Here is a 27,426-nt window from a genome sequence, read left to right as displayed (position 1 = left end):
AAAATGCCACAAACATGACTAGTCTAACTGCCAGCCCTGTGCAACAAGACAATCTTTTTCTACTTTTCTTACATGAAGATGATGTTGTGGATGAGAGGCAGTGGGGAAGAGATGCTATGATGGTTACAGTGATCTGTGTGCATACTGGCATTACTGTGATTGGGAGAATATAGGAAAGGGCTCTTCTCCAGATAGAGAGTATCCTGTACTACTGACAGGGAAATCACACCACTTCTTTGTTGTGTTAATGTCTCTTGGTTGGAGGGTCCATGTTCTGGCAGGCTTGAGCCCCCAGACCTGGCATCCAGGAATCCACATGTGGAGGGGTCTGAAAAGGGGAGCTGTTATTTTGCTTGGAGAGTTCCCTTGGGGGAGTTGTTGTTTTGTCCTTTGGGGGCTGACTCACCTGTGTGCATTGACAATGAAGGATGACAGAAGGGAATGATGCTAAAAATGCTTGCAGATGCACCAGGGAGGGGGGCATCATGCAACTAATGAAGACTAGATATGCCATGAACTGTGGGCACCTAGTTAGTCTATTTCCTTTTGCACCTAGATCTGTCTTGAAGTATCCCAGGTTTGTACATTCTAGAAATAAATTATTTAGAGAACTGATGTTTTGTTTCAAAGTTCTAAATTTCCTTCTAGACTACAGGCACATCTGAACTATAGACACATCTATATCACAAATTACAACAGTTTCAATCCAACATAAACCTTCAAAGTTCTTACAAAGGACTTCTGGGAACTGTAATTACATGAAGAGATTAGAACTTCACAACAATTCTCTCAAAGACTACAATTCCCTTTGTTCTGTGGGAAATAATTCTCCATTTAAATATGAGCACGTGCCATTTTTGATTTTCATCATAACATGCATGAACAACAGATTTCCAAACCTTCAACAAACTGACTGATTTGGAATGCTCAGGGTTGCCAGTTCAGGTTGGTTTTGTTTGGTCGTTTTGTTGTCGTTTTGCTTTATTTTGGTAACCATCTTGCTTCCTTATCTTGCTTCTTAGATTGAGTGATAAAAAAAGAAAATGAGCCTCAGTGTTCCCATGTCTCAATCAGTGTCATCTTTAGATGATGTCATGTCTGAAGCAAAAAATCATGATCCCTAATATGCTTTGGTCCAGAAGCAAAATATGGGCCCACAATGGAATCTGCTTAGTATTTCTTCGTGGTAAGGCTGCCCTTGGTGTCAGTGTTAAATATGCTTTTATGGAAGGATGAAATCACTCAGGCATTCACCATAATATATGCTTACTGATCATCCTGCTGTGCTAATTTCTGTGCAACCTCACTTCCTCAAAAATTCTTGCATTCATAGGGTAAAGCACTGGGTCATTACTAACCCATGGGGTGACATCCCATCATGACATTTATTAGGAAGACTTTGTTCCCAGTTGTCCCCCCAGCCATCCACACTTTAACCCCAGCAAGCTGGGGGGATCATTTTTACCGACCTGGGGAGAATGGAAGGCTGAGTCAACCTTGAGCCAGCTACCTGAAACTGACTTCTGAAAGATTTGAACTCGGGGCATACACAGAGCTTGGACTGCAGTACTGTAGCTTACCATTCTGCACCACAGGGCTCCTTGCATTCATAGCCCGATACACATCACCATCATAAGCATATGAATCCCATGAGTGCTGTCCAATATAATGCCCAATACACTTGTCTTTCCCCCTCACTATGTATCCATTGTCAGAAAAGGCCTTGTCTGTTGACTGTTTGCCTGTTTGCCTGTTGTGGAGCTGTTAAAATAAAAGCACACGATCACGGAAAGACAGAAAGGTGGCCATTCTAGTCAAGCCACTGGTTTCCTAAGTCACAATTTCACATAATTACATGCACAGCACTAAAGTTTAGCTTTTATGATGCTTTCCACCCGCCTGGTGCTTAGCAGACATCCAAGACAATGCCACTATTGCATAGTCTTTTGTACACCTTCAAAAGCAGCTCAGGATTCCCTTTCAGGCTGGCCCTGTGTCCTCCTACCAGTTCTGCTTCAGGCCCTTCAGTAACAATAACAACAGATCTCATGTGCACACGCTAAAGGATATTAGTAATATGATGAAGTCCCAATGTGCTTTCTATTGACCTTGATTAGAGAGATTCATGACCCTGAACCTTCTTACTCAAGCACACGACTTGTTACATTTCCCTTAATGACAAGCCAAAGAACAGGGAAGAAGGGTGATTGTTCCCAGATGCTCCACACAGTAGATGTGTCTGTGCAGCTGGGCTGATAGGTCCCAGATGTTAAATACAGTAGATCTGTCAGAGCAGTACGGAAACTGACAGAGGTTCCCATATGCTGACTACAGTAGGAAAAACTGCAACAGGCAATAGTGAGGAGTCTTAGAATAAGGTGAAGGAAGACATGTATACAATTTAGCCTCTCTAAGCTACTTATTTGTCTTTGTATCTAATCACTCTGACCAAGTTTACATTCAATGGAATTGAATAGTAAAGCTTTTCCTGAACTGTTAACACTTCTAGCTGTGCAAATGTACTGTGCTCCTCCTCCCCCAACTGAAAAAACCTTCATGCATGTAGAAGAAAACAGTTTGCCAATGAGAAAGTGAGGCCAAACTTTTATCCCAGGCATGCTAGTTTCCTGCATGTGGAACGGGGATTGTCAGGGGACTGAAGGCATGCAAGTGTTTCCCCCTCAGTACAACCTGTGGCAAGTTTTATTCCTCGATGCTGCAAACAGTATACACTGGGCATAATATCAAAACACAGGAGGGCAGATTTTTTTTTTGAGAAAAAAACACCCCTGGCTGGTAAAAATGTGTCTAAGCACCCCCCACCCCCATCACATCACAGCTGACTTATGGTGACCCTGTAAGATTTCAAGCCAAGACATGGTTTGGAGGTGGTTTGACATTGTCATAAGACTGTACTATTATACTTTCACGTAATGAAAAAGTGATTGGCAGATGCAGGGTGGCACTGAAGCTACAATCCTATGCACCTTGCACTGGGCATGTGCTTCATTAAAATATCAGGGCTTCGTTCCAAGTAAACACATCAAAACTGAGCTGCAACATGCAAAGGAAGGCAGAGGCTTAGGTCCTACCACTCTAATCAGTGAAGGGAGTGCATTCCGTCAGTACATCCCATTAATGCAGGAGGCTCCTCTGGTTGTGGAATGTGCTGGTGGAACGCACCTTGCAGTGATGACCCTCAGTTAAGAGGAGCAGTAGGAACTCAGTTGACTGGGAGTTGTGTCAGGGAAGACTATGAAAGCCAGCAACATAAGTTAAGCCCCCATCCAAAGGTTAGAATGATTGATGGAGGAATCAGAATACCAATATCTGTAAATAACACATGTCAATGCAATAGGAAATCCCTGTATGAATGAAAGCAGGAATGAGTCACTATTTAATTTAATGGGGCTGGCCAAAGGTATAGAAAAGATTCTGAGCTTGATGGTTTATTTGTGAAGCTCTGTATATACGTTAGTTATGATTACCGCCCTTTTATCTTAATGCAGCCATGAACAGCTACATGATAGCCAAATGTTTATTTAATATGTACACCTCTTCAGGGTCTGGTGATAAAGTCATGAGATGTTATTTTTTAAGGCAAAAGGCACAGAAGTGTAACAGACAATGGGGTCAGATGGGGGTTTCCAGGCAGATTTGATTCCTTTATTTAGCATTTGGCTACTTTATCCTTAGCTTCCTTGTCTGAATCTACTTTGCTCTGATTTCTCAGCTACTCAGTTACTCAATAGATTTTTTTTCACTCTAACCAGAAGCTTCACTTTTCTCATGTTGTAGGTCATTACTTATCTCCTGCTTTGACACAAATCAGGTGCATGTCAATAAAACGAGAATTTATGCTAAATTCTCTCAATTCTGTTTCTGTAGATTTCTATCCTTTAAATAGTGAGTGGAAGTTATTTCTTTCTCCCTGTCCCCAAACCCAAGGCATATTGTATTAAATATGATTTATATGGAGCAATGAGCTGTCACATTTCAGATCAAAGGTGGTCTATGAAAGCAGGAACATGCTCTCAGGCTATGCTAGTTCCAAAGTGATTTCTTTCCTTCCTTCATCTGACATCAGAAAATATATGCTCACAACAGCCCCATGAAGTAGAGAGGCTTTCTTCTTTGTGAACATCAAAGCACTTGTTCCCACAACTTCCAAGAAGTCACTCCTTACATTTTAATCTTCATCAATCATGATGATAACTATCTTCTTCATGAATTTAAAAATTAGGAGCTCTTTTACTTTATTTCCATCTGTCTCCAAAGTGTTTCTCTGCAGACATAAAGATAGAAGGCCAACATACTTGCTTGAAGGATCAGGATGTGACCCTGGGGGCCCAGCGACACATTATGGTGTCCCGGATTTGAAAGATCAAACAGTAATTGTGAATTGCTTTGTGGGAACCATATCCCAGGCACACACAGGCCTAATTTGGATTAGGACCATGGCATGTGAAGAGAAGAGACTCAAGACCTTCCATTGTTCTGTTTTCCTTACCTGAAATGGCCCACAGGTTATTATTTGACCATTGGATAAATCTAGGTATACCCCATTTAGTGGAGCAAAGAGCACCCCTGGGCCTTTTCAGATTGGGTAAAAGGGTATGGAGTGGGGGGAGTCTAAAGCCGCCTTTATCTGTGCATTGTGGTCCCAGCACAGGACTCACAATACCACATGAGGGCAGTCAACTCCAGGTTGGGAAATTCCTGGAGATTATGGGCAGGGGCTTCAACAGGGTAAAATGCCATCAAACCCACACTCCAAAGCAGCCATTTTCTCCAGAAGAATTGATCTTTGCTTCCTGGAAACCACTTGTACTTTGAGCCTTTCCTGGAGGCTGGCAATTCTAAACCATTGAGTTTCTACGGAAAAAAATGTGACATGTAGTTAGGCCCTCATTCTATGCACATAGGCCGATTCCCCACGCTCAATTAATCATGTGATATTCACACGAAATATCAAGGATTCAGGAAGAACTCCCCACTGCCTGATCAACGAACAAGGATTCACCCTGGTTCTAGCACTCATTCTCTCCCTTATCCCGCGTCTTTGCCAAATCTTCTTGAAAGTACTACTTAAAAAAAACACGTCATAGATCCAGTTTGGAGGGGAGGATCGGGGGTCTTCAAATTTCCTGCCGTGGAGAGTGACGCAAATGCCTTACAACCTATCAGTGCGCGTGGTGCTGTTCTCATGAGAGCATGAGAGAACGAGAACCAACCAGAAACTTGGGCAGGGGAGACGTGATGACATAACATCAGCACGTTTTTGCGGGGGGGGGGGGAAGTCCTGCCCCAACACAGCACAACAGTCTATCAGAAGAGACCCACCAAGCTGATCACATAGTAGTGGGGATTGTTACATTTCTTGAATTCGAGATAGGCCTAGATGTCTTCACTGGAAACATGCTACGGTGGGGAGGTTGAAACCTCAATGAAAGGTGTAGTTTATTTTCAAACTTGGTTTTATTTAGATTGAATTTCCCGGTGGGGATTTAGCCATATTGTAATAACAGAGTTCAAAATGTGCATTTATTTATTTTATTTTTATTCTGCCTTTTCCCCAAAGCAGCTTAGTTTTTTCCATTTTATCCTCACAATAACTCTGTGATACAGACTATCTGAGAGCATGTGGCTGACCCAAAGGTATCTAGAAAGCTTCCACAGCAAAGTGTGGATGCAAATCTGGGTCTTCCAGAGCCTTGTCCAACATTTCTAAGACTAAAACAGAAACATGGTAACGCACACTATTTTACAGCACCTGAGTGGTGCCCATAACTCATTGCTGAAATCTCAACCTGGCATTGTATTTAGTATCCTGTTCTCTAAAGATTAAAATGCAAAAACAAAACTCAGTGTTCAAACATAACAATAAAGCATGTTTGCACTCACCAGTTTGACTTCTAAAACCCCAAATCATTTGTTGTTGTTTTTTTAATGTCTAGGACTCTCTCTGATCATGGATACTGGGATCAGTTATAGATACTCATAGATATCGGCCATGGATACTGGCTTTATTCAGCTTTACCAAAAAAAATTCAGGTTAAAAAAACCCGAATCCAACATTTACTGATAATTTTTATTGGTACAGATGCCTACCCATATATAAACCAAATTGTCTACTCTGATTGTTTATGCTGGACTTTAGAAGAAGAGTTTGGATTTATACCCCACCTTTCTCTCCTGTAAGGAGACTCAAGGTGACTTACAAACTCCTTTCCTTTCCTCTCCCCATAACAGACACCTTGTGAGGTAGGTGGGGCTGAGAGCGTTCCAAAGAACTGTGAGTAGTCCAAGGTCACCCAGCAGGCTTCATGTGGAGGTGCGGGGAAACAAACCCAGTTCTCCAGATTAGAGTCTACCACTCTTAACCACTACACCATGATGACTCTCTCTTCAACCCTCATCTGACCAACAGCATCAAGGGTATGTATGTGTTATATGCCGTCACGTCAATTCCAACATATAGCAACCTTATGACTCCATGACCTCTGAAACACTTTAGTGTTATGAGCTCTGCTCAGGTCTTGCAAACTGAAGGCCGTGACTCCCTTTATTGAATCAATCCATGTCATGTTGGGTCTTCTTACTGCCTTCTACTTCTCCTAGCATTATGGTTTTTTTCCAGTGACTCTTGTCTTCTCATGAAGTGACTGAAGTACAATAGTCTCAGTTTAGTCATTTTAGGTTTTTGGGACATTTCAAATGAACCAGTATTCTTGCTGTCAGCTTTTTTTCGCTGTCCAATTTTCACGTTCATACACAGTAATGCAGAATACCATGGCATGAATTATCTTGATCTTGTTCCCCAGTGACACTTTGATACACTTAAGGATGTTTTCTAGTTTCTTCATAGTTGTCCTACAAGTCTCCAGGGCAATGAGAACAAATAATCTCTCTATATAAAAAGCTAACCATCCGTTTGTTGGTGACTCCCTAACGTCGAAACAGCTGGACGGATTGCCCCCAAATTTTCACATGATGTCCCTCCCTGTTGCAGGCAGGTAATCGGACCTTCAAATCGCCAAAAGTCCATACCTGAGCCAGGTAAAACGTCTTTTTCCTGGTGCACCAGACCATGAAGCTGGCTGTGTTTAACTGTCACCCTTAGAATGTTCATGCAGCCTGTCTGTGGCCTGAGGGCTTGGGATGCCCTTAGAATGTTCGCAGAGATGGCCAGAGATGAGCAGTGAAAACAGTAAATAGGTAATACTGATAGGTAATACGAGTGGAAGTGAAATACATACACACTTTGCCATGTGAGACGTCAGGTGGGATCCCCCCCCCAACACACATGCAGGTAACTTTCACTCTCTGTACCTCACCCACTACTACCACACAACACACATACTCTCATCCACATCCAGCTCATCCTCACATACCTCACTCTGTCCTCCCTCACATCCAACCACCACTCACCCACTTCCTCACCCATATTCGCCACAGCTCTCTTTTACTAAAAGCGAGCTGGAGTTTGCCTTTTTCTTCTAAAAAAAAATCCAAGTGGGTGGGGGGCAAACCAGCTTACTGCACTGCCTCTGCTTCTTTTTGCACATGGTCCTTTAAAAACCCAGGGAGCTGGCCCCTCGATCTGAGGCACCTCACCACCTCTGCCTCCTGCTGCCTGACTGGGATAGCCTCCTTCCCCCATTCTGCCTTACCCAAGCCAGGACTGTGCGTGTCAACCAGCCTCATGGACAGTGGGATTCACACTCTGGACAGTTCCGTTGTGGAATGGAAAGGGTTACCTTATACTAAAAACCAAGCCAGCACCATATAATAATGTGAATTGAAAAGGGAAAAAGGGATTCCATTTGACCACCCCAAAAGAAGAGGAGGAGGAGGAGGAGGAGGAGGAGGAGGAGGAGGAGGAGGAGGAGGAGGAGGAGGAGGAGGAGGAGGAGGAGGAAGAAGAAGAAGAGGAGGAGGAGGAGGAGGAGGAGGAAGGAGGAGGAAGAAGAAGACACAGAAGAAGGAGGAGGGAGGGAGGGAGGAGTTTGGATTTATATCCCCCCCTTCCCTCTCCTATAGTAAGAGAACTCAAAAGGGGCTTACAACATCGCTTGCCCTTCACCACCCTCACAACAAACACCCTGCAGAGGTGGGTGGGGCTGAGAGAGCTCCGAAAACCTGTGACTATCCCAAGATCACCCAGCTGGTGTGTGTGGGAGTGCACAAGCTAATCTGAATTCCCCAGATAAGCCTCCATAACTCAAGCTGCAGAGCTGGGAATCAAACCCGGTTCCTCCAGATCAGAGTGCACCTGCTCTTAGCCACTATGCCACTGCTGCTCCCAAAAGGCTATGCTGGGGATCATTGGACCTGCATGGACATCTGTGTGGGTTGCGGACTGTGATGAGAAGGACAATTGCCACAGCAACGCGTGGCCGGGCCCCGCTAGTTATATCATAAAAGACATTAGCTGATCTTGTATATGTAGAGATCATCTTCCTATCTTGTAAAATATCCAGTTGGACTATTTTACATGGGCACAAACCAGATCATCTAAAATGGTCAGTGCCATACAAATAATTTACAGAAATATGTCAGGCATAGTTGTCTTTCATATCACATCAGCATTTTTACATCTTTATTTGTTGGTTTACTGAGAGAATGAAAGAGATTAGTGTCCTTTACTAACTCCAGTTTAGGCAGGGATATTACAAGTTAGGATAGTAGGAGTAGTTCAAGCACTTACATGGTATCAGCATCTGCAGTTCAACCTATTGCAATTGACTGTGAAAGCAATAGACCATGTCAATTTCATGTGTCTATTGCTCCACTAATAGACCTACACTGTAAATTAAAAACAACAACAATGCAGCCCTTTTGAGCGTGGCTGGAAGAGGTGTTGTGTAAGCAGGGAAAGGCAGGGAGGAGCTGGAAAACCCAAAGGAGGTATAACACATGCTAATTCTCTTCACCTTCCCTGCAAAAGGAAGGAAAATTCACACCTTGCCAAGTTTCAGAAACTGCAGAGCCTCTCTGATCTGAGAGCTTTTTCTGATCCAAAGGGTGACTTCCAAAGTTGTCAAAATGAGTGCATAATCAAAAATCCAACCCAAAGGAAATGTGCACTCAATGCTAGGCAGACTGTAAGTGCATAAAAGACCAATATTTAATAGATCAAATACCACAGCAACTTGAATTGCTTCCAGAAGGCTACAGGTAGCTAACACAAACCTGGGCTCACAGTCAGTCACAATGCATGGATTACTACAATAAGCACCACTCCACAGCCTTTAAACATGGATATTTTAATAGCTAGTCGTTAAGATTCCAAAGAACTCCAGTCCCAATATGGCAGAAATAATTGCACCCTTTTCACCAAATGGACTTGATAATATGCATTCTTGGTCATCAGTGTAATGGGAAAATCCAGATAGTGTTGCGCCCATGAGAATCCTGACTGAGCAGAGAATTTCAAAATCCAACAGGGCCAAGCAACATACCAAAAATGGTAAAGGAAATCTCTCCCCTCCCTATTTCTTGAAAATTGTGCACAAGAAACCATATTCTAATCTGGCATGTGTATTTGGAGACTAGGAAAGCTACAGAAAATCGAAGCTGTTTCCATAGCCTTTGATTTTCATTTGATAGATAAAACTCAAGGGTTTACCCTGATCTTTTAATCCAATCAGACTCTCTTCTCTTTCTCATTCTTACTAAAAGTGCAGTAATTATAACTTATAGCACCTGCTTGCTTTGAAAGTCTTTGGCTGGCTCTCGGCTGGCAGAGGAACAGACAGAGTACCCATCTGCTTTAGGTAAGAACTTGTAACCACAAAGTTATTAATTAGCCTGACACACGACTCTTTCAGAGTACTCATGGTGAGTTGTTACCACACCTATAAAATTGCTGGTAGCCAGATATTCTGCCAAGGCATCACAACTGGATCACTGTATTACATAAGGCCTGGAATCCAGCATGCAGTTTACAAATTTTGCCATCAAGTGTAGATGTGCTTCTTCAAATCCTTTCATTTTGTGCAGATCACAGATGAAGATCAGATAAATGTAGAAGAGGTGCATTGCTTTAGTAGTAAATATGACGATGCACAAGGCTTTGTATCTCTCTGCAGAAACTCCCCCCCTTCCCCCCTCCCTGGGTCTCCTCATCTTTTCATACCAGTTAACAGAAGAAGCTGCACCTTGGAGACGAACAAGATTTTTAGGGTATAAACTTTGGAGAGTCAAAGCTCCCATCATAAAGTACCTTAGTTATCATAAGGCGATACTTTGTCTCTCATCAATGACTCATGTGACAGCATGCAGATTGCTCAAAGCCATGTGCATTTTCAAGAAATCCTAAATCTCTTCAAAAGCAATCAATTTCAAGTAGTATGTCGAGGAGAGAGTTTGATCCATGAAGTATAATGAATTCTGAGGGCCAATTTACACACAGTGTGGGAGGATACTTGATTGGACCTCTGAACTTGCCTCAAAATATATACACCTCTTCAACTTCCACAATACATTCTGCAACTCAGACCTCATTTCCTTTCAGGCAGTTCTGGGCTCAGCACAGCAATATGTTGATATAAATCCCAAGCTGCATGTGACCATGGATGTTGGAAAACGCTGCTCATGTGCATCACGCATCAAACATATAGGAGTTTGGGGTTGTCTTGAGATAGAAATAAAGTATGCCATTAAACGTTTTTGATTTGATATAAGGAATCCATGATAAGGAATCCAAAAGGCATGTTGCAGTGCAGTGCAGGGGAAGATAGTCAGTATAGAACATGTCTTTCAGTGAGCCTTATGTGCCAGTATTGATTTTCCCATTGGAAATCCTTAATAAGTATCCAGGAACACAATCAGAAACCCACCACTCCATTAATACTGTAAGCCTGTACAGTCACTCACTCTAAATCCACTGAAATCAATTGGCTTGGAAATAATTCAGGAAAGGATTGTACTGGAAACACTTCGGAGTTGCTGAGTATTTCTCCTAAAATGTTCAGGCATCATCATGCAGCATGGAAGTTTTACCTGTTGAAATCCTGCTCCCAGCATTAGCTGAATGCTAGAAGCATCAGGATCTCTAGTTCAAAAGATTCACTGATAACAATAGAGGTTTTTATTACAAGCTAGAAATATGCTAAGCTGCCAGACTTACTGGCATTGCTTTCAAGGGTGGTTTTGTGTTAAGATTTTTCAGGAGGCTGTTGTCAAGTGTTGAAAACACCCAGGTGCTTTGCCAGATGCCTCTTTGCTGAAAATCCAATGAAATAAAATATTGAAACTCTTGTACTACATCATTTTAAACCGTATTTCTCTACAACAGCACATTTCCCATAGAATTGCTAAACTCATTTTTCAGTATTTGCTGCCCTAGTGGTTATTACCCTCCTAGGTGAAAGATTACTTGTAGTCATGCATAAGGAACAATAAACCCTGGTGCTAGTTGCAATTCACATGGCCCAGTTTATTTCAACATACTGGGTTGGATCCTGCAGCTCTTGCATCGAGGAAACCGCATTCCACCAAAAGCAGAATGGATCCATGGAATCCAACCCAATAGTTCACTTTGTTTTAATCTACTTGCAGGTTATTTCACTCTGTTTTACTCTACTTGCAGGTTGTTAGAGACAGTCAGTTGTGTTGGTGTGTGTATATGCTTGCGTGCCATCAAGTCACAGTTGACATGGCAACCCTGTAAAGTTTTCTGGGAAAGAGACGTTTGAAGGCAGTTTGCCATTGCCTGAGCTGAGAGAGTTCTGAGAGAACTGTGACTTTCCCATGGGTTCCCAGCAGGCTTCATGTGGAAGAGTGGGGAATCGTACCTGGTTCTTAAGATGAGAGTCCGTTGCTTGTAACCACTATACCACGCTGGCTCTCAGCCAGTCATATACAGCCATCCTAAAATCTATGCATCTAGACTGTATCTTTATGATTAAAATTGTAATTTTAATCATCCATTTATCCAATTACCATTTTTGTGGTAATTGGAGCTTGGATTCCAATCCTTAGAAAATTTGGTTGTGAAAACTTTCCAAGCACCTTCTCCAAGACGAGACAGAGGATCTGGACATTACTTTCCTATTCATTCTGCCTCAAATCAGAAATTTGTTAGAAGTATACACACAAGATAATTAAAACATCAAGCAAAAAAAATCACAGTGCTTCTCTTAACAACTGAGGTAATCTTTACATAAGTTAAGCAATACATGAATTATTGCTAAACTTTATGCTTGGGGATTCCTGCATACATGAATTTGTCTTCACAATCCCAGCTGATTTTGATATATTATAACTCCATAAATACAAACATCAGCCTGCTCAATATTTAATGTGCTGCAATTTATGCTATGTTTCAGCCCCAGAAATGTTCACATCACTTTCAGTTTTGAGTTGTTATTATTGTATTATCTATCACTGGATTTTGTTGTATTGTAATGGTCTTTGGCCATATATAATGAATACCTACTACCTACCTACAAAAATTAAAATATGATAAATATGCCTTTAGCACAACTGATGCACATTTTTCCCAATTCAAAGATGAAAAGATGTGCAAATATAGTAAAGATAACGCTTTATAATTCCTTATTATATTGTATATTTGAATTTGCTCACATCCTGCAAACCTTACATTTCCCCTGCCAATAGGAAATACTATATAGACTGACGCCTGATTTAGCATTCTATGAAATGTCACACGAGCCCTACAACTCAGGGCAAATGGGCAAAACCCTTCTGAGCTATGCAAATAGGCCTCAGATTCCCCTACACTGCCTGTAATCTTTGGAAGCCACTCGTCAGTGATATATGGATGTTTCATGTTGGCACTAAATATAAAGAAGAGTTCTGGGAAATTGCTCATAGACAGTCAAACAGGAAAAATATCCTATTACAGACCTAACCTTTCTTGTGAAAAATGGCAAGAACAGAGGGACATTTGGCATAAGACCACTTTGAATAAGGAAGGAATGGCAGTCTCTGTGATGTCTGAAAAAAATAAGATTAGCTCTAGAGCTTCCTTAACTCACAAAGCAGCCTACTAAGAGAGAAGCAACGTTTAGGCAACTGTTTTTCATCTTCTCAAATCAGGCCTGAGTTAACCTAATCACTACTAGTCTAATGGGTCTTAATCAGGGCAGTAAGCTCTCCAAAAAGGTTTTTTTTTCTATTAAATCTAGATTTAGGACCAGAAGAAAATTGTGGAGGAAAGAATAAGAAGGCTGTGGTTTCTCTTTTGTGTTGAAGGGTACAATTAAAAGGCATCTGACCACACTGCCTTCTTTTCTGCATTGTTTATGATATGCCATGTCTTGTACTGTTTTTGTACGCCTTGTAAGCCCTGCCTTGGATGATCTTGTCCCATCTCAGAAACTAGGCAGGGTCAGCTCTGCTTACTAATTGGATGGGCAACCTGTGCAGAAGAAGGCAGAGCAAACCACCTGTCAGTTTCTTGCTTGAAAATCCTATGGCAGTGGTGGGATTCGGCAGGTTCGCACCACTTCAGCAGAACCGGTTGTTAAAATGGTGCTTATAAACAACCAGTTGTTAAAAAATTAGAATCCCACCACTGGAATCGGTTGTTAAATTATTTTAATTCCACCACTGTCCTATGGGGTTGACCGTTGCCATAAATTGGCTGCAACATCATGGCACACATGCATTGTTCTATAATTTGTAATTGTTAATTGAGTATGTTATGATTCAAGTTGCATTGTTTTATATTTTATAATCTACCTTGAGTTTCTGTGAGGAAGGTAGGCAAGAAACCAATAAACAAAAGGTGGATGAGTCACTGTTCTTTGTGTGCTGGTCCATACAGTTAAAATGACTGCTATGTAACGTGTCCCATCCATCCCAGGAATTGCAATTGCATGAGGAATATAATGTGTGATCGGCTCTATCAATGCGCATCACCCCAGGAATATGGCATAAGTTGCTGTCAGCATGATTGCTTGAACAGGTTCTTCAGTGAAAGCTGAAATGTCAGCGGTTGGAAGTGCATCACTTTGGCTACTTCCACACAAGAGATGCTTCTCTGTGTAGTTCTTGATGATGCAGCAGAGCATCCAAGCAGCAAATTCTTCCACACTTCTAAGGCCTCAGCCTACTGTGGTCATCCTCTCCTTCTCTCTACCAGGGGGCATTTTTTTAAAAAAAATCGGGAATCTCTAGATCAGTATAGTGCTATGATCATCATTTCCCTATCTTGTCCTTCTGTGTGCTTTCATATTACATTGAGCACTAATAATTGTAACAATGAATCAAACAAAAAACAATGAAACAGAATGATGATGGAACATACTGTTGAAAAAGTAGTAAAAACTGAGCAGATCAAAATATTGTTGAACTTCTGAATATGGACATATAGAGGCAGTGGTGGGATTAAAATAATTTAACAACCGGTTCCGGTGGTGGGATTCTAATTTTTTAACAACTGGTTGTTTATAAGCACCATTTTAACAACTGGTTCTGCTGAAGTGGTGCGAACCTGCTGAATCCCACCACTGTACAGAGGTATATAGTATACTGAATATATAGAGGTATTGGTGCATAATACACCAAACATTATTTGTTTATTTATTTGTATTTATATGTTGGCCTTTCCCTTGAAGTCTCAGGGCTGCTTCCAACATATCACAGTACAACCAAAAACATAAAACTATTAATAGGCAACTAGTTAAAAACCCAGATGGCAAATATGATCAGATTCCATTAAAATACCACATTAAGTAACCCTGCCAATATGAGTAGTCGAGAGGAGGAGAAGTGTTTGAAAAGAAAAAAAAGTGTGGCTAATTGATGTAGCATTATCTGGTGACAGTAGGGTTGAAGAAAAGAACTGGAAAAGATGAGAATAGAAGTAGAGAAGTTATGCCACAAACCAGCAGTTATGGTTCCAGTGATTATTGCCACACTGGATGCCATGCCAAAAAAACCCTGGACAGCACCTAAACCGTCTACATTGACTAAATCTTCACCTATCGATTGCAAAAGGCCACATTGCTTGGATCTATAAATATACTGTACCAATACATTATGACATTCTAGGTCTTTGTGAAGAACCCAATGTATATGAAGGCCAACACCAGCTGAAAATCTGGCAGCTATGATTTCGTAATAATAACGAATACACGTGATGTTGCAATGAGGGCATCATGTTGTCCATATCAAGCTAACTATTAGATTTGATTACACAGGGTAAAAACTTGGCAACTGCCAGGCCATTTATGCACATGTAGTTTCCTCTGCAGTGAGCATTTATTCCCTTTGTGGGAATCTTACCATAATGCCAGAGGTGGGATCCATTCACACAGCATCTAAAGACAATTTGATTGAGATCTTTACAAAATGAACACATCCAGGTTTTGGAAAGATTGCAGCAAAATGGAGGAAAACAAAAAAGCAGAATGAATGTAAGATGATGTCATGTAGATGCTGTCATAAACAACATTATTGTAAGGAAGCCAAAGTAGAGCAAAACACTTGTGTGGAAATAGCCTTGGAGGCAATTTTGCAGATATAGAATTCATTTTCATTTCTGAACATTCACTCTGAGTAAGCAAGGATTTCTCATAGTGAGATCCATATCTTGAGATGACTTAGAACACAGATATTCCTTCATGAGCTTCAGCATTACTGGTAATGTCAGAAGTGGAGAGTCAGTCTGCAAACTGCCGCCATTTGGCTCTAGGATTCTGCCAAAAGAAACCACCTCCCACTGTGATCACTGAATGGCTGTAGTCCATGAAAGTTTATGCTTCAGTAAAGCTGTTAGTTTTTCACATGCCACAAGACTCCTATTTGGTTTTGTTGCAACAGACTAATACTACTCCACAAAAGGAATCTGCTACCACACTGTGCCATTGACTGGTACCCAACAAACAATCAGTAATGCTACATTTTCTCATATGCCAGGTTGAACTGGTGCTAGAAAAAAGGAAGAATATTCAGTATACATTTTGTAGTTTAGTAAAGCACCAAATTCCAAAGGATCCAATAGTCTGCACAAAACATTTCTCCCTTCTCTTGTATCAGTGCTGCCTCTATATACGACCAGTCCTTGCTGTCCTAGTGTTAAGCCTTATCCATACAGGCGATTTCCCACAGGAAGGCTGAAAATTGGAGGCACTTTGGTGCGAAGCTGGGATTCTAAGAGAGTCACCATATTGCCACTTCAAATGGGAGATGTGTGTGCTTGTTGTTATAGCGCAGTATTACTTCCTGAACAGAGGCTTGAATGGTGTTAACACAGCTTTACAGAACGCTGTTTCTCCTCTGCATATACTAGACATATAGTGCACTTTAGTAGAAAAAAAACATGTTAGGAGGTCCCTCCGCTTCAAATATCAGCCAAGACGTTACAACTCATTGTTGAGGGGAAAAATAGTGCTGAACATGCTTGGATGCTGTCCAGACCACATGGTTGTAGGAGAAAATTCAAAATCACTTCTTGAGTATGGAACAGCATACTTGTAAAAGACAAGGTGCAAAAATCTGAAGGGCAATTCAGCTGTAGAAAAATGACACTCTTTGCTTTGAGGAGACAGTTCTAGAGATCAAAGCACAACACAGTTTCCTTATGACCATTTATCCAGCAAAAAGATTCATACATCACACTGCTTCGATGTAGAGTCATCACTGGGTTAGATTATTTGAACAGCACAGGTATATATCCAAACATAAATTATTAGAAGGGCTCTATGAAACAGGAACCACAGAGGAAACGGCATAATAGCATATGTCCCATGCACTTCTTGTTTAATGCTATCATTGGTGGAAGAAGCTGCTGCTATATTGCTGAGAGTTTCTTATACATCAAAAAGAGTTAGAATTTGTGTAATGCTAGCAGTGGCATAGGAGAGCAAATGGCACCGCCACATTCATGCACATGAAGGGATGCTTAGCAGAGCAGTGCTGATTATGGGACAGAGTAGGGAGCAGAAAAGAACATCCAAAGATTCACAATAGCTGGTTAAGGGCCACAGGACCACTCAGCTGTTCTTTTAATTGCACCATTGAGAGTAAGTGTTGGTGAATAAATGCAAGGTGACATTATTGAGTCGGCTGCAAAACACTGCTCTCTGCTGGACAAGAGAAGAAGTTAAAAACAAGTACATTATCCCACTAAATGCGAACTAGCTTCTGCTGGTGTGGGTCACTGTCACAGTTGTTCGGAGGATTTCTCTAAAGCACTTAATACATCAGTTCCAAATCATGAGAAATACATATTCATGATGGGGCAGTTTGAACCGGTTCTATTTCTTTTGAAAGAGATTGAAAGTTTTTTATACTGGCCTTTAGAGCGTGGAACGACTTTTATGTAAAATGCACCCACTGACTGATACGTGCAAATTTAGCTGTTCCAGTTAACAAACCAGGGATTACTAGAAATTATTTTATCTGAGTCAATAAAAAAACTGTTGTTAATTGGACTCCTGCCTTATTAGTGAATGCACCTGTGCTGTGTAACAGGCTTCCTGGGACCTCGCAGCACAGATTTTCAAAGCTCTGTAAAGCAGAACTTTTCCAGTCAGCTTTTGGTAGCCCAAGAGTGGAGGCTACAGTTGCTTCCTCTTATTTGTATTTATGCTAGTGTTTATTTTGAAGAAAGAAAAGAAATCCTGAAGGAAGAGCTTGAGACACAGATGAGCTGAGCAGGTGGATGGCTGTCCCAGTAAACTATAGCACTGAGATTCTACTGTACCTTGGAAAATATCTTGCTTAAAAGACTGCACAGTACCAATCCATAAGAACTTACAGCGACTGAAGGTTTGGAAGATCACACAGAGCCTCTGCTGGGATCCGACTAAGCTGATTGTTCTGTAACATCCTATAATCAGGAAAAAAAAGTTTTTTTCAAAACAAACCCTAAACACAATGAAAATATACATAATTTTCTCCAAACAAGATTTCAGAGTATAGATGCTGCTTGAGATGAAAAACCCTTTTATTAAAAAGAACACACTACTAAATAATGTAGGAATAGAATTAGTATTCTAAAGACCTTTTGTCCGAAGGTCACATTCTTCTGGGTTAGCATGTGAGTGATGGAAGATTCAGGCAGAAATACAAATATATTCAAATGTATAGCCTATGACAGTGGTGGCGAACCTTTGGCACTCCAGATGTTATGGACTACAATTCCCATCAGCCCTTGCCAGCACAACCAATTGGCCATGCTGGCAGGGGCTGATGGGAATTGTAGTCCATAACATCTGGAGTGCCAAAGGTTCGCCACCACGGGCCTATGAAATAGTGGCGTCATTTATGGTTCCTGTGGATTGTTACATTTTATGCACTTACCTGTTAATGATTGAGATACATGGGGGAGTGAGACAAAGAAGAGGCTACTCAACACGGAAAGAGAATATGTCATATATAATTGGTTTATTACGCATGGAATGCTTACCTCGGGACTCATCTCTGCACAATGGGCTTGCAAAGGGCCCTCCTCACATTTCTCTTACACACAAGGAGGCACTCCCTCCTTTCCCCTGAGTTTTCTGCAGAGAACTGTCCAGGCCTGGCTCCTTAACTCTGCCTGTCAAGTGATTCTTAAAGGCACAAATCTCATTACACCCAGTAGTCAAGATGGCTGGCTTAGCTATTTAAGCTGCACTTATGTCAATATTACTGTTCCAAAAGTAAACACCTCCCCCCTCACCATGAAAGAGACAAAGCAATTTGATGGACCACAGGCTGCTAAAGAAGGGGACATTGTGCTATACCTGATGTTCTCTACCCTCCCTTTCCCTCCACACAACATTTCCTGCTGCTGGTCCCACTGCCAATGGAAAACAGAGGCTTGTTATTTCCAAGCTTTCTTTACATCATTATCTCAAAATATAAAGAGAATTAGAGGTCGGTGTTGTATGAGTGAGCTTCTTTTCTGTTACTTGAAGCAGTCAGCAACATAGAAGGGGGGTGAGGGGAAAGGCATGCAAAGAGGCGTGAGGGAGAGGGAAGGCTGGCCATGGGTGGAGGGAAGCTCTCCAGGGCAAAGCGGTGCTCACTGGCAAATCTGTCCTGCTCTGGTGGTGAAGCAAATTAAAAGTCTTGCTAAAAGTGGTCTCATTTTCCACAGAGAGAATGGAAAGCGGGACTTGAGGAAACAGGTCTGTGCAAGAAATCTTGCTGCGATGGACATTCGCCCCATCACACAACAAGCACATTGTGCATAATCGGCCCTTGTGAAGAATACTGATTCTATGAAATGCTTCAGTTTCATGTTAGAAGTCTTGGCCACTTGACATGAATGAGCTAGACATCAAAAATGAGGTCATTGTACCCCAGACTGAACAAAATACTTGCATTTTATACTCCAAGCATGCAATCTCAAATTATTGTGCCCACACACTACCTGTAACAAAACTAAAGGGCACCCGGTGTCAGAATGAAGTAGTAGAATCCTTTTGGGATTCTTCAAGCTGGAAACACATCTTTCTTAATGCTCATTCACATTAAGATTATACTTCACATGTCAAAATCTAGCACACCAGGGAGAAAAGGTTCAGGCTAACAATGTTCCTTGTATGCAAGTTTTCTACATGATGTAGGAAACCTTCAGACCAGGATTACCAAAGAATTTCTACACTGGGTTGCCCAGTGTATGATTTTCATACTACAAAAGTTTCTGTTCTCATGTAAAATTTATCAAGTACCATTTTATTTCATATGCTATCATATGTACAATATATTGTCCTCATGATGGTGCATGTACCATTGACTATTCTGTCTCATTGATGGAATACTTTAATTTAGCATTGTTTACGAAACAGATGCTCTGGTGGATGAATGCAAAAGGTTCTTGTTTTACTGCAGAAAGGAAAGGTGCTTTGGTTTCTCACTATAAGTTAATTAATCTTTGAAGTGTTAAAACGTTCTGGTCATTTATGCACTTGTGAACTCCTTTGCATTATTATTATTATTGTTGTTGTTATGATGATGACGATGACGATGACGATGACGATGGCGATGATTAATTGTATTTATAAACCGCCCTCCCCCGAAGGGCTCATTGAGCGAACATTCCCTAAGGGTCTGATTTGTAGTTATGCACACATTTCCCCTTCTTTGGCCCTTGCCCCACTTTCAGATCAGAGAATTCTCACAGTTTCTGAAAGCTCTGAAAGTGGATTTTTTCTTCTACCTTTGCAGGGATAGCGGATGAGATCAGCCTGCATTTAGCTTTCTTCAGGTTTTCTTGCTCCTCTCTGCTTTCCCCCACCCGCACCACAGCAGTTCCTCCCACTCTTTGGGGCACCATTTCAGAAGGATCAGAACAGCTTTTTTTCACCCTGAAGATGACCCAGTGAAATTGCCAAGAAATTGACATGGTAGACCAAAGATGGCAGGGGGGGAAAGGCAACAGGCAACCTTCCCAAATGGAGCTTGCACAGAAACAACAAGGAAGTGGGGCATGGACAAAATGGTGGATCAGCTTGGCTAGGAACAATCTGCATGAGGAGAATCTCTGTACAAACAAACAAAAAGGGAAATCCCACACTGTGAAGCAAACAGCCATGGGGTAAGTAGAGCATGAATAAATGCACTCAGCTGTTTTTGCTGCATCAGGCTAATTACTGTTTTTCTAGACTATGTCACTTAGGCCGTTTCCGCATGGCCAGAGGCAGCGGTTTCCCACCAGCTTTGATTAAGCCGGTGGAGCGTCGGGACCATTCACATGGTCCCATGCGGGCAGTCCCGCTGCCGCCACTCAGGGTTTTTGCGAGGGACTTACCTTGCATTCCTCTGCAGCTCCAGGCAGCTGGGAAGACACGCCCATGGTGCCCTCCGACCCTCAGGGGTAACAGGGCAGCATGGGCATGTCATTCCAGCTGCCTGGAGCTGCAGAGGAACAAAAGTTAAGTCCCTTGCAGATAGTGGAGGGGCCAAAAGCGATGCCCTCATGCCAGTGCGGTTTGCGCCGTGCCGGTGGGAAGACGCCGCTTTTCAAAAACCTCGCTCAATGAGTGAGATTTAAAAGCAGCGTCTTCGCACCGCTTGGGGGGGCGAGGATGGTGCTGCTGTGATGCAGCAGCGCCTCCTGTGCGAACAGCACCCTAGGGACGGCGTTTTTTCCATCCCTAGGGTGCTGTTATTTGGCTGTGCGAAAACGGCCTAAGAGAAAAAACTGCAGTTGCTGTGGCAGCCTACCTTGAATTCTGATGTATTATAATATGAATAGAACATTCCCAGGGTAGGACAGATCAGGCCTGAGTAAGTCCGTGTGATTCGTTCACCATTACAGTGAAGAACTGTTTCCCATTTAGGAACTATTGTTGTATGGGCTGGTCATGGTCGAATCACAGTTTTTGTGAATCCAGGATAAAATCCCAATAATTCCAACCTTTAATTCATTTTTATACGAAGCAGCAGGTTCCATGGTGACCATCATACAGAACTTTCCACATTTATCTTTCTGATAATAAAACCATGGGGCGAGCATCTCATGGCTCTGCACTACAGCTGTTCATTTAGTTCCTTTTACTTATATGCATCTAACTCATAAATCCTCTGCACAACAAGACAGGGATACAGCCATAACAGAGTTATAAAACATCTCTGTATTTGGAATTACATTATGCAGCTCAATGGAACTAAAACATTGCTTAACTCAAGCAAAAATCTTACACATTTATAAAGTTAAGCAACAATATTTTTATTGCTTACTGTAGTATAATGTACAGCGTCATGGGATTATCTACCTACCAGTCCCCTCCATAGATGGGGCACATTTGAGAGTCTGGGTCAAAGAAGTGGAAGATTATATAAAAGGCAGAAGCCTTGTATTTAAAAAATTGTATCACTAAAGTATTTTTGAAGTTTTTGCAAGAACTTAGATGACATTCTCTCTCTCTCACACACACACACACACACATGAACACACAAACTGGCTTTTATCTGACACTCTGAAAGCAAAGATGGTGCTCCTTTTTCTTTTTTAACTATACAATCTGAATACACACTGGCTGGGCATTGTATGAACAGTCAGGGTGAACTCAGTACAACACAGGCAAAGGGAAAACAAGAAATAAACTACCCTGTGTGGGGCCAAGCAGTTCATTGCTCTCTGAGGAACAATGGCTCTAATCATAGGGTTTAGTGGACATGGTGCTGTTTACACTGGGAGTAGCCTGCCAGCCCCACTGCTTTTAGTAAACATTTTAGGCTAATGATAGTCATTTGCATTTACCCAAGTAAACACCAAAAACACAACGTGTACAGATGTAGCCCCTACGTTTTCCTGTGTTTTTTCTCTTTTAGTATCAAAACAATAGATGAATAAAATATAAATCCCACTGAAGTGCTACTAAGAGTATTACTTCAGGAATTACCCTAATGAAAGAATTACACATGATGTGCAAAAATAATGCAATATATCATACAGTGGCACAGAATATTTGTGTATATAAGTATTATACCCCACCTGGTTCCTGGGATGGCTATATAATATATAGCATGAAATAGATGAAGGTAGGTCATATCACAGTGTTTACTTCACAGACAATGTTTACTGGGTTGTTTGCCATTCCCTTTCTCAGTCATCTACTCTTGACCCCCACCAAGCTGGGCGGGCACTCATTTTGCCTGCCTTGGAAGGATGGAAGGCTGAGTCAATCGTGAGCCAGCTACCTGAATCTGACTTCCATGAACAGAGCTTTGACTGCAGTAGAGCTCTTTGCTATTGTATATAATAGTATATAATAGAACTATTTGAACATATAAAATAAAATACCAATCAGTATAAAAACAGCAGAAAAAAAGAAATAGAAAACATTAAAACATCAGTAATTGTATAACAAGAACAAACCATTGAAATCTGGACTTTTTGTAGTTCTTTTTGACTGCTGGTGGGAGAGATGTGCTGGGTTGAGACATGGTACCATTATTCATAGAATATGGGGTACAGGAGACAGTGTGGTAGGCAGTGGCATACCGGGCCTAAATGGCACCCAAGGGCATGACCGCCTCCCTGCGGCCCCTCACCTGGCTCCCCGCTCCCTCTTGCGCCCCACTTATGGGAGCCAGCAGGGAGGCCAGGGGAAGATGGGGATAGGGGGAGCGACTTGGACGGGTGCCATGGTGGTAGGAGAAGAGCTGACTGGGTAAGAATAAGTAACAACACACAGGCATCTGTTTGCTGTTGCCCTTTCTAGCTCTTCTTGCACTCAAGGTGATGCTGCTACCTCACAAACAACCCACCAGTCTCTAAAATCCTGCTTAGTGGATGAATTGCTTTGTCCTGGATAGATAACTACTTGCTTGAGTTTAGACTTAGGCAGATTCTGCATGGGCCAAAAACAGCGGTGTGAAAATGGTGTGAAAATGGTTTAAAAGGGTTTTTAAAGGTTTACACGGTTTTCACACCATTTTCACCTCGCTGTTTTTGGCCCATGCAGAATTTGCCTTACAGAGATACCGAAACTCTGCGGATATATTAAAACAAATGGAGGCCCACAACACTTGTGGTGGGAATCCCTCCAGAGCCCAGGCTAGGGTTGCCTGTAGGTGCAGGGGGTTTATTAAGTCTGAGGATGTGGACAGGATCCTTGGAGGTTGGAGACTTACTTCTTGCTTATATGATCTTTACAATTCCTGGTTATTTAAATCTATTTGGATGGTATGCTACCTCTGAGAGTTAGTTAATACTTCTTGGAGAGAGGTGGTAATTGTACAGCTTCCACATTCCTTGCTGTGGAAGTTTACCCTGTACCTTGGAGATTTCAATAACTGCTGACAACTGAAATGTTCCATTCTTGAGCAAGATGATTGAATGGGTGGTGGCTGGGTAATTTGTATTGATGAAGGAGACTGTTTGGATTCTTTCCAATCTGGTTTTGCACCTGGTTGTGGAGCTAAACCAGCCTTACTCACCCTGTACCAGAAGATCAATACAGGGAATGAAACTGTGCTGATTCTTCTAGATGTCTCAGCAGCTTTTGACACCATTGATCATTGTATCCTTCTGGACCCCTTTTCAAGCTGGGGCTGGGAGGCGCTGTTTTGCATTGGTTCTGGACCTATGTGGAGATTTCAGAAGATAGTGTGGAGAGATCACAGCTCAGTCCCTTAGCCTTTGGCCTGTGGGATCCTGCAGGGTTCCATCTTGTCACCTATACTTGTCAACATCTACATTAAACCACTGAGTGTGTTCATCTGGATATCTGAACTGGGTTGTCACACATGGGTAGATGATACTCAATCCTATCTAACAATAAAACTAGTAGCTAGTTTATATATAGCTTATATATATAACTTATATATATCGCGGCTTGGGGCCCTCATACCTGTGGGAACGTCTTACCCCAGATGTCCCAAATAGGCTGCTGTGTTCGGCGACGGCGGAATTACTGGAAGTCCCCGGCCCTTCAATGATGTGGCTGGCCTCTACCCGGGCCAGGGCCTTTACATCCCTAGCCCCTGCCTGGTGGAACGATCTTCCTCCAGCTGTCTGTGCCCTGCGGGACCTTGGCGAGTTCTGCAGGGCCTGCAAGACTAAACTGTTCCACCGGGCTTTTGGTGAGGCTGGCCGCAGATTGGCTGCCCCCTCATGAGACCCCTGCAGTATTTTGTCATCCCTAGCAGTGCCCTATATTGGCAACATGTATTTTATGTAATTTATTGGACATGATATTATATTGTGAACTGCCTAGACTAGCCCTTTGGGGATAAGGCGATCTGTAAAATCCAATAAACAAACAAACAAACAAACAAACAATATATAACTTATATATAGAGCTGCAGGGCAACATGTCAAAAACAATTTGTATAATTACAGCAATTCATTCAGATGTATTAGTACCAAACTGCAAGATGGTGAACAAATGTAAATATATTACAGTCCATCAGAATTCAAAAGTCCTCCTCTGTAGCAATGACTAATCAGATGCAATAAATCTTCACAGTCCTTTCAGTGAGGGAGAACCATTTACCAGTAACCAATCAGATCTGGTGGACTATTAGATGTACATCTTTGTTTACCATCTTGCAGATTGTTACTAATGTCTTAATAAGCTGCTGTAATGATGTGAATAGTTTTCGACCTATTACTCAGGCCTATCTTTCACTTCTGGTTGATCAGAGGAAAGCTGTAGCAATCCCAAACCTGTGCCTGCAGGCAGTTTTGGAGTAGATATGAGCAAATAAACTGAAGCTTAATCTTGACAAGGTGGTAGTGCTACTAATGAGTGGAAAGTCTGACTCAGGACTTATGGAGTCACTAATTCTGGGTGAGATTCTACCTTCCTTGGTGGGGCATATGTGCAGTTTTGGAGTGCTCGTGGACACAGGCTTACTGCTGGATAAGCAGCAGGCAGCTGTGGCCAGGAATGCCTTTGACCAACTTCAACAGGTTACCCAGGTGAAGCCTTTCCTGGATAGAAAAATATCTGGTCACTGTGGTGCATGCCCTGGTCACATCCAGATTAGTTTACTGTAACACACTCTACATAGAACTGCCCTGAGAAATAGTCAGAAACTTAAATGGTAAAAAAAAAAGCTGGAGCCAGGGTACTGATTGGAAGGATCATAAGAGCCATTTCTCTCCAGTCTTGGTCCAACTACATTGGTTCCCAGTTTGTTTCTGGGCTCAATTCAAGGTGTTCGTGTTCACCTTTTAAAGGCCTACATGGCTTGGGACCAGGATACCTGAAGGATTGCCTACTCCCTTATGAATCTATTGGACTTCTGAGATCAGGTGAACAGCAACCTGGGAGATGGTTTTTCCAAGTGTGGGACCAAAACACTGGAACTCTTTCCCCAGAGAGAATTGCCTGTCTCCTTCTGTTGCTGTCTTTTTCCAGTGAAACCTTCTTTTATTTTGTCTATTGTTCCTGCAGTGGTCATTCCTTCTTGCTCTGTTTTTAATTGTGTGTCTGTTTCAATTTGGTTTTAATTGTTTGAGTAATGTGTTTTTGCTTTTTTAATGTTTTAAAGATGTTTTAATTATTTATGTTTTTAACCTGATGAAGGCAGAAAGTGGGGCACACAGTTTGTAATTAATTAATTAAAAATAATTAGCCAGTATAATGCAGAAAGGCAGGAGAAACCAAATCAAACCAAATTCACTTAAAACATTGGGGAATAAAAATATATGCTTTTACTGGAAACACAGTAAATTTGGCACTAGGAACTTCTCCATGAGACAATGGTTCAGAGCTGGGACTCTACAACTGACAAGGCTCTGCTCCTAGCTGCTACCTGCCTCTCTCTGAAAAAAATAGTGGTAGAACAAGACTTTGAACAATAACCTCAAAGGATGGGCAGGTACCTCTGGAAGGAGGCAGTCCTATGTATTTCTTGGTTCCAGATCATTTAAGGCTTCAAGGATGCAATCCAAAGGGGAGATGAAGCCACATTGGATATGACATGATCCTAGCATCATCATCTGTACCACTTTACAGGGCACAAGTGGCATGGATGCCAGTGCCAAGGTAGTTAGATCGGCGCAGGGGAGTGGCGCAGTTTTAAAGTACACAAACCCAGAATTTAGGCTGGACACCGTCACTGCTGCACCATTCAGGCCTGCACTGGTGTCCAGGGGGTGCACTGGGGATAGAGCCAACTTTAGTCAGCTCCCAGTGCAGTTGAATCCCGGGACCGCCCCCCTTTTTGCAGCACACATGCAAAATCATGGTGTAAGTCATTCAGGAGCATGGGTTACCCTGCACTGCCAATTTCCCCATTGGAGGTGGTGATGAAGCTATCCCTGACCACTGCTCTTCTCCCCCTTTTTGGGGGGGTTGGCTGCCTGAATAATGCTCCGAACTTTGAAACAGGTCCATAAAATAAGAAAATAAAGATGTTTTAATATCAGGAACATAAAACCTCTATACCTAGAGCCATTCACCATCATCTTCAAAAGCTGCCTCATGTGAAGCACATCATAACAACTATCTATGGTCAAGGGACAAAAAATAAAAGTATGAAAATACATAATAACCGTACAATAAGAAAAGTCTTAATTAAAGTGTGGGAAAAAAATATAAGGAAAGATTCTATGACAAAACTCCAAGGTGGATCTCTAGAGCTGAAGCTCTCCAAATCACAGAATGTTATGAAAATGAAAGGTGGTCTAAATATGAAGACATAATTGAGAAAGTTAATGGTGAAATAAGACTCACATAGATCAGAACTTCAAAAACAAAATATATTTAATCATTGCCTCAGTTATGAATGAATACGAGAAGCTTTTAGGGAAGATTTAAAAGATTCAGACATACAGATATCTAAAGCAGAATTTGAGGAAAAGTTATATAAAGATGATGTAAAATTAATAAGTAAAATGTACAAATTACTTCTATGGTTTAAAACTGAGCAGGAAGAGGTAGAAAATGTAATGATAAAATAGGCCACAGATGAAAAACGCCAGATCTATTTTGAAGAATGGGAGGAAACTTGGAAAAGACATAATAAATTCACACTGGCAATGAATTTGAAAGAAAA

At 41.8% G+C, this 27,426-nt stretch overlaps 1 protein-coding gene across 4 annotated transcripts in view; it reads right to left on the bottom strand.

The window, feature by feature from the left end:
* Window positions 1–27,426, bottom strand: part of LGR6 (leucine rich repeat containing G protein-coupled receptor 6) — a 164,663-nt gene that overhangs the window by 66,225 nt on the left and 71,012 nt on the right. For 3 of the 4 annotated variants that reach the window (XM_048498394.1, XM_048498395.1, XM_048498397.1), the window contains exon 4: window positions 17,738–17,809. The exons of the other annotated variant lie outside the window; for it this stretch is intronic. In XM_048498394.1, the coding sequence (XP_048354351.1) occupies window positions 17,738–17,809 (72 nt within the window). The remainder of the gene's footprint in view (window positions 1–17,737; window positions 17,810–27,426) is intronic. 4 annotated transcript variants of the gene reach the window in all.

The sequence above is a fragment of the Sphaerodactylus townsendi genome, linkage group LG05, assembly GCF_021028975.2.
Source record: "Sphaerodactylus townsendi isolate TG3544 linkage group LG05, MPM_Stown_v2.3, whole genome shotgun sequence".
Taxonomy (NCBI): Eukaryota; Metazoa; Chordata; class Lepidosauria; order Squamata; family Sphaerodactylidae; genus Sphaerodactylus; species Sphaerodactylus townsendi.
Note: the sequence above shows the minus strand (reverse complement) of the source record. Positions and strands in the feature narration are given on the sequence as shown.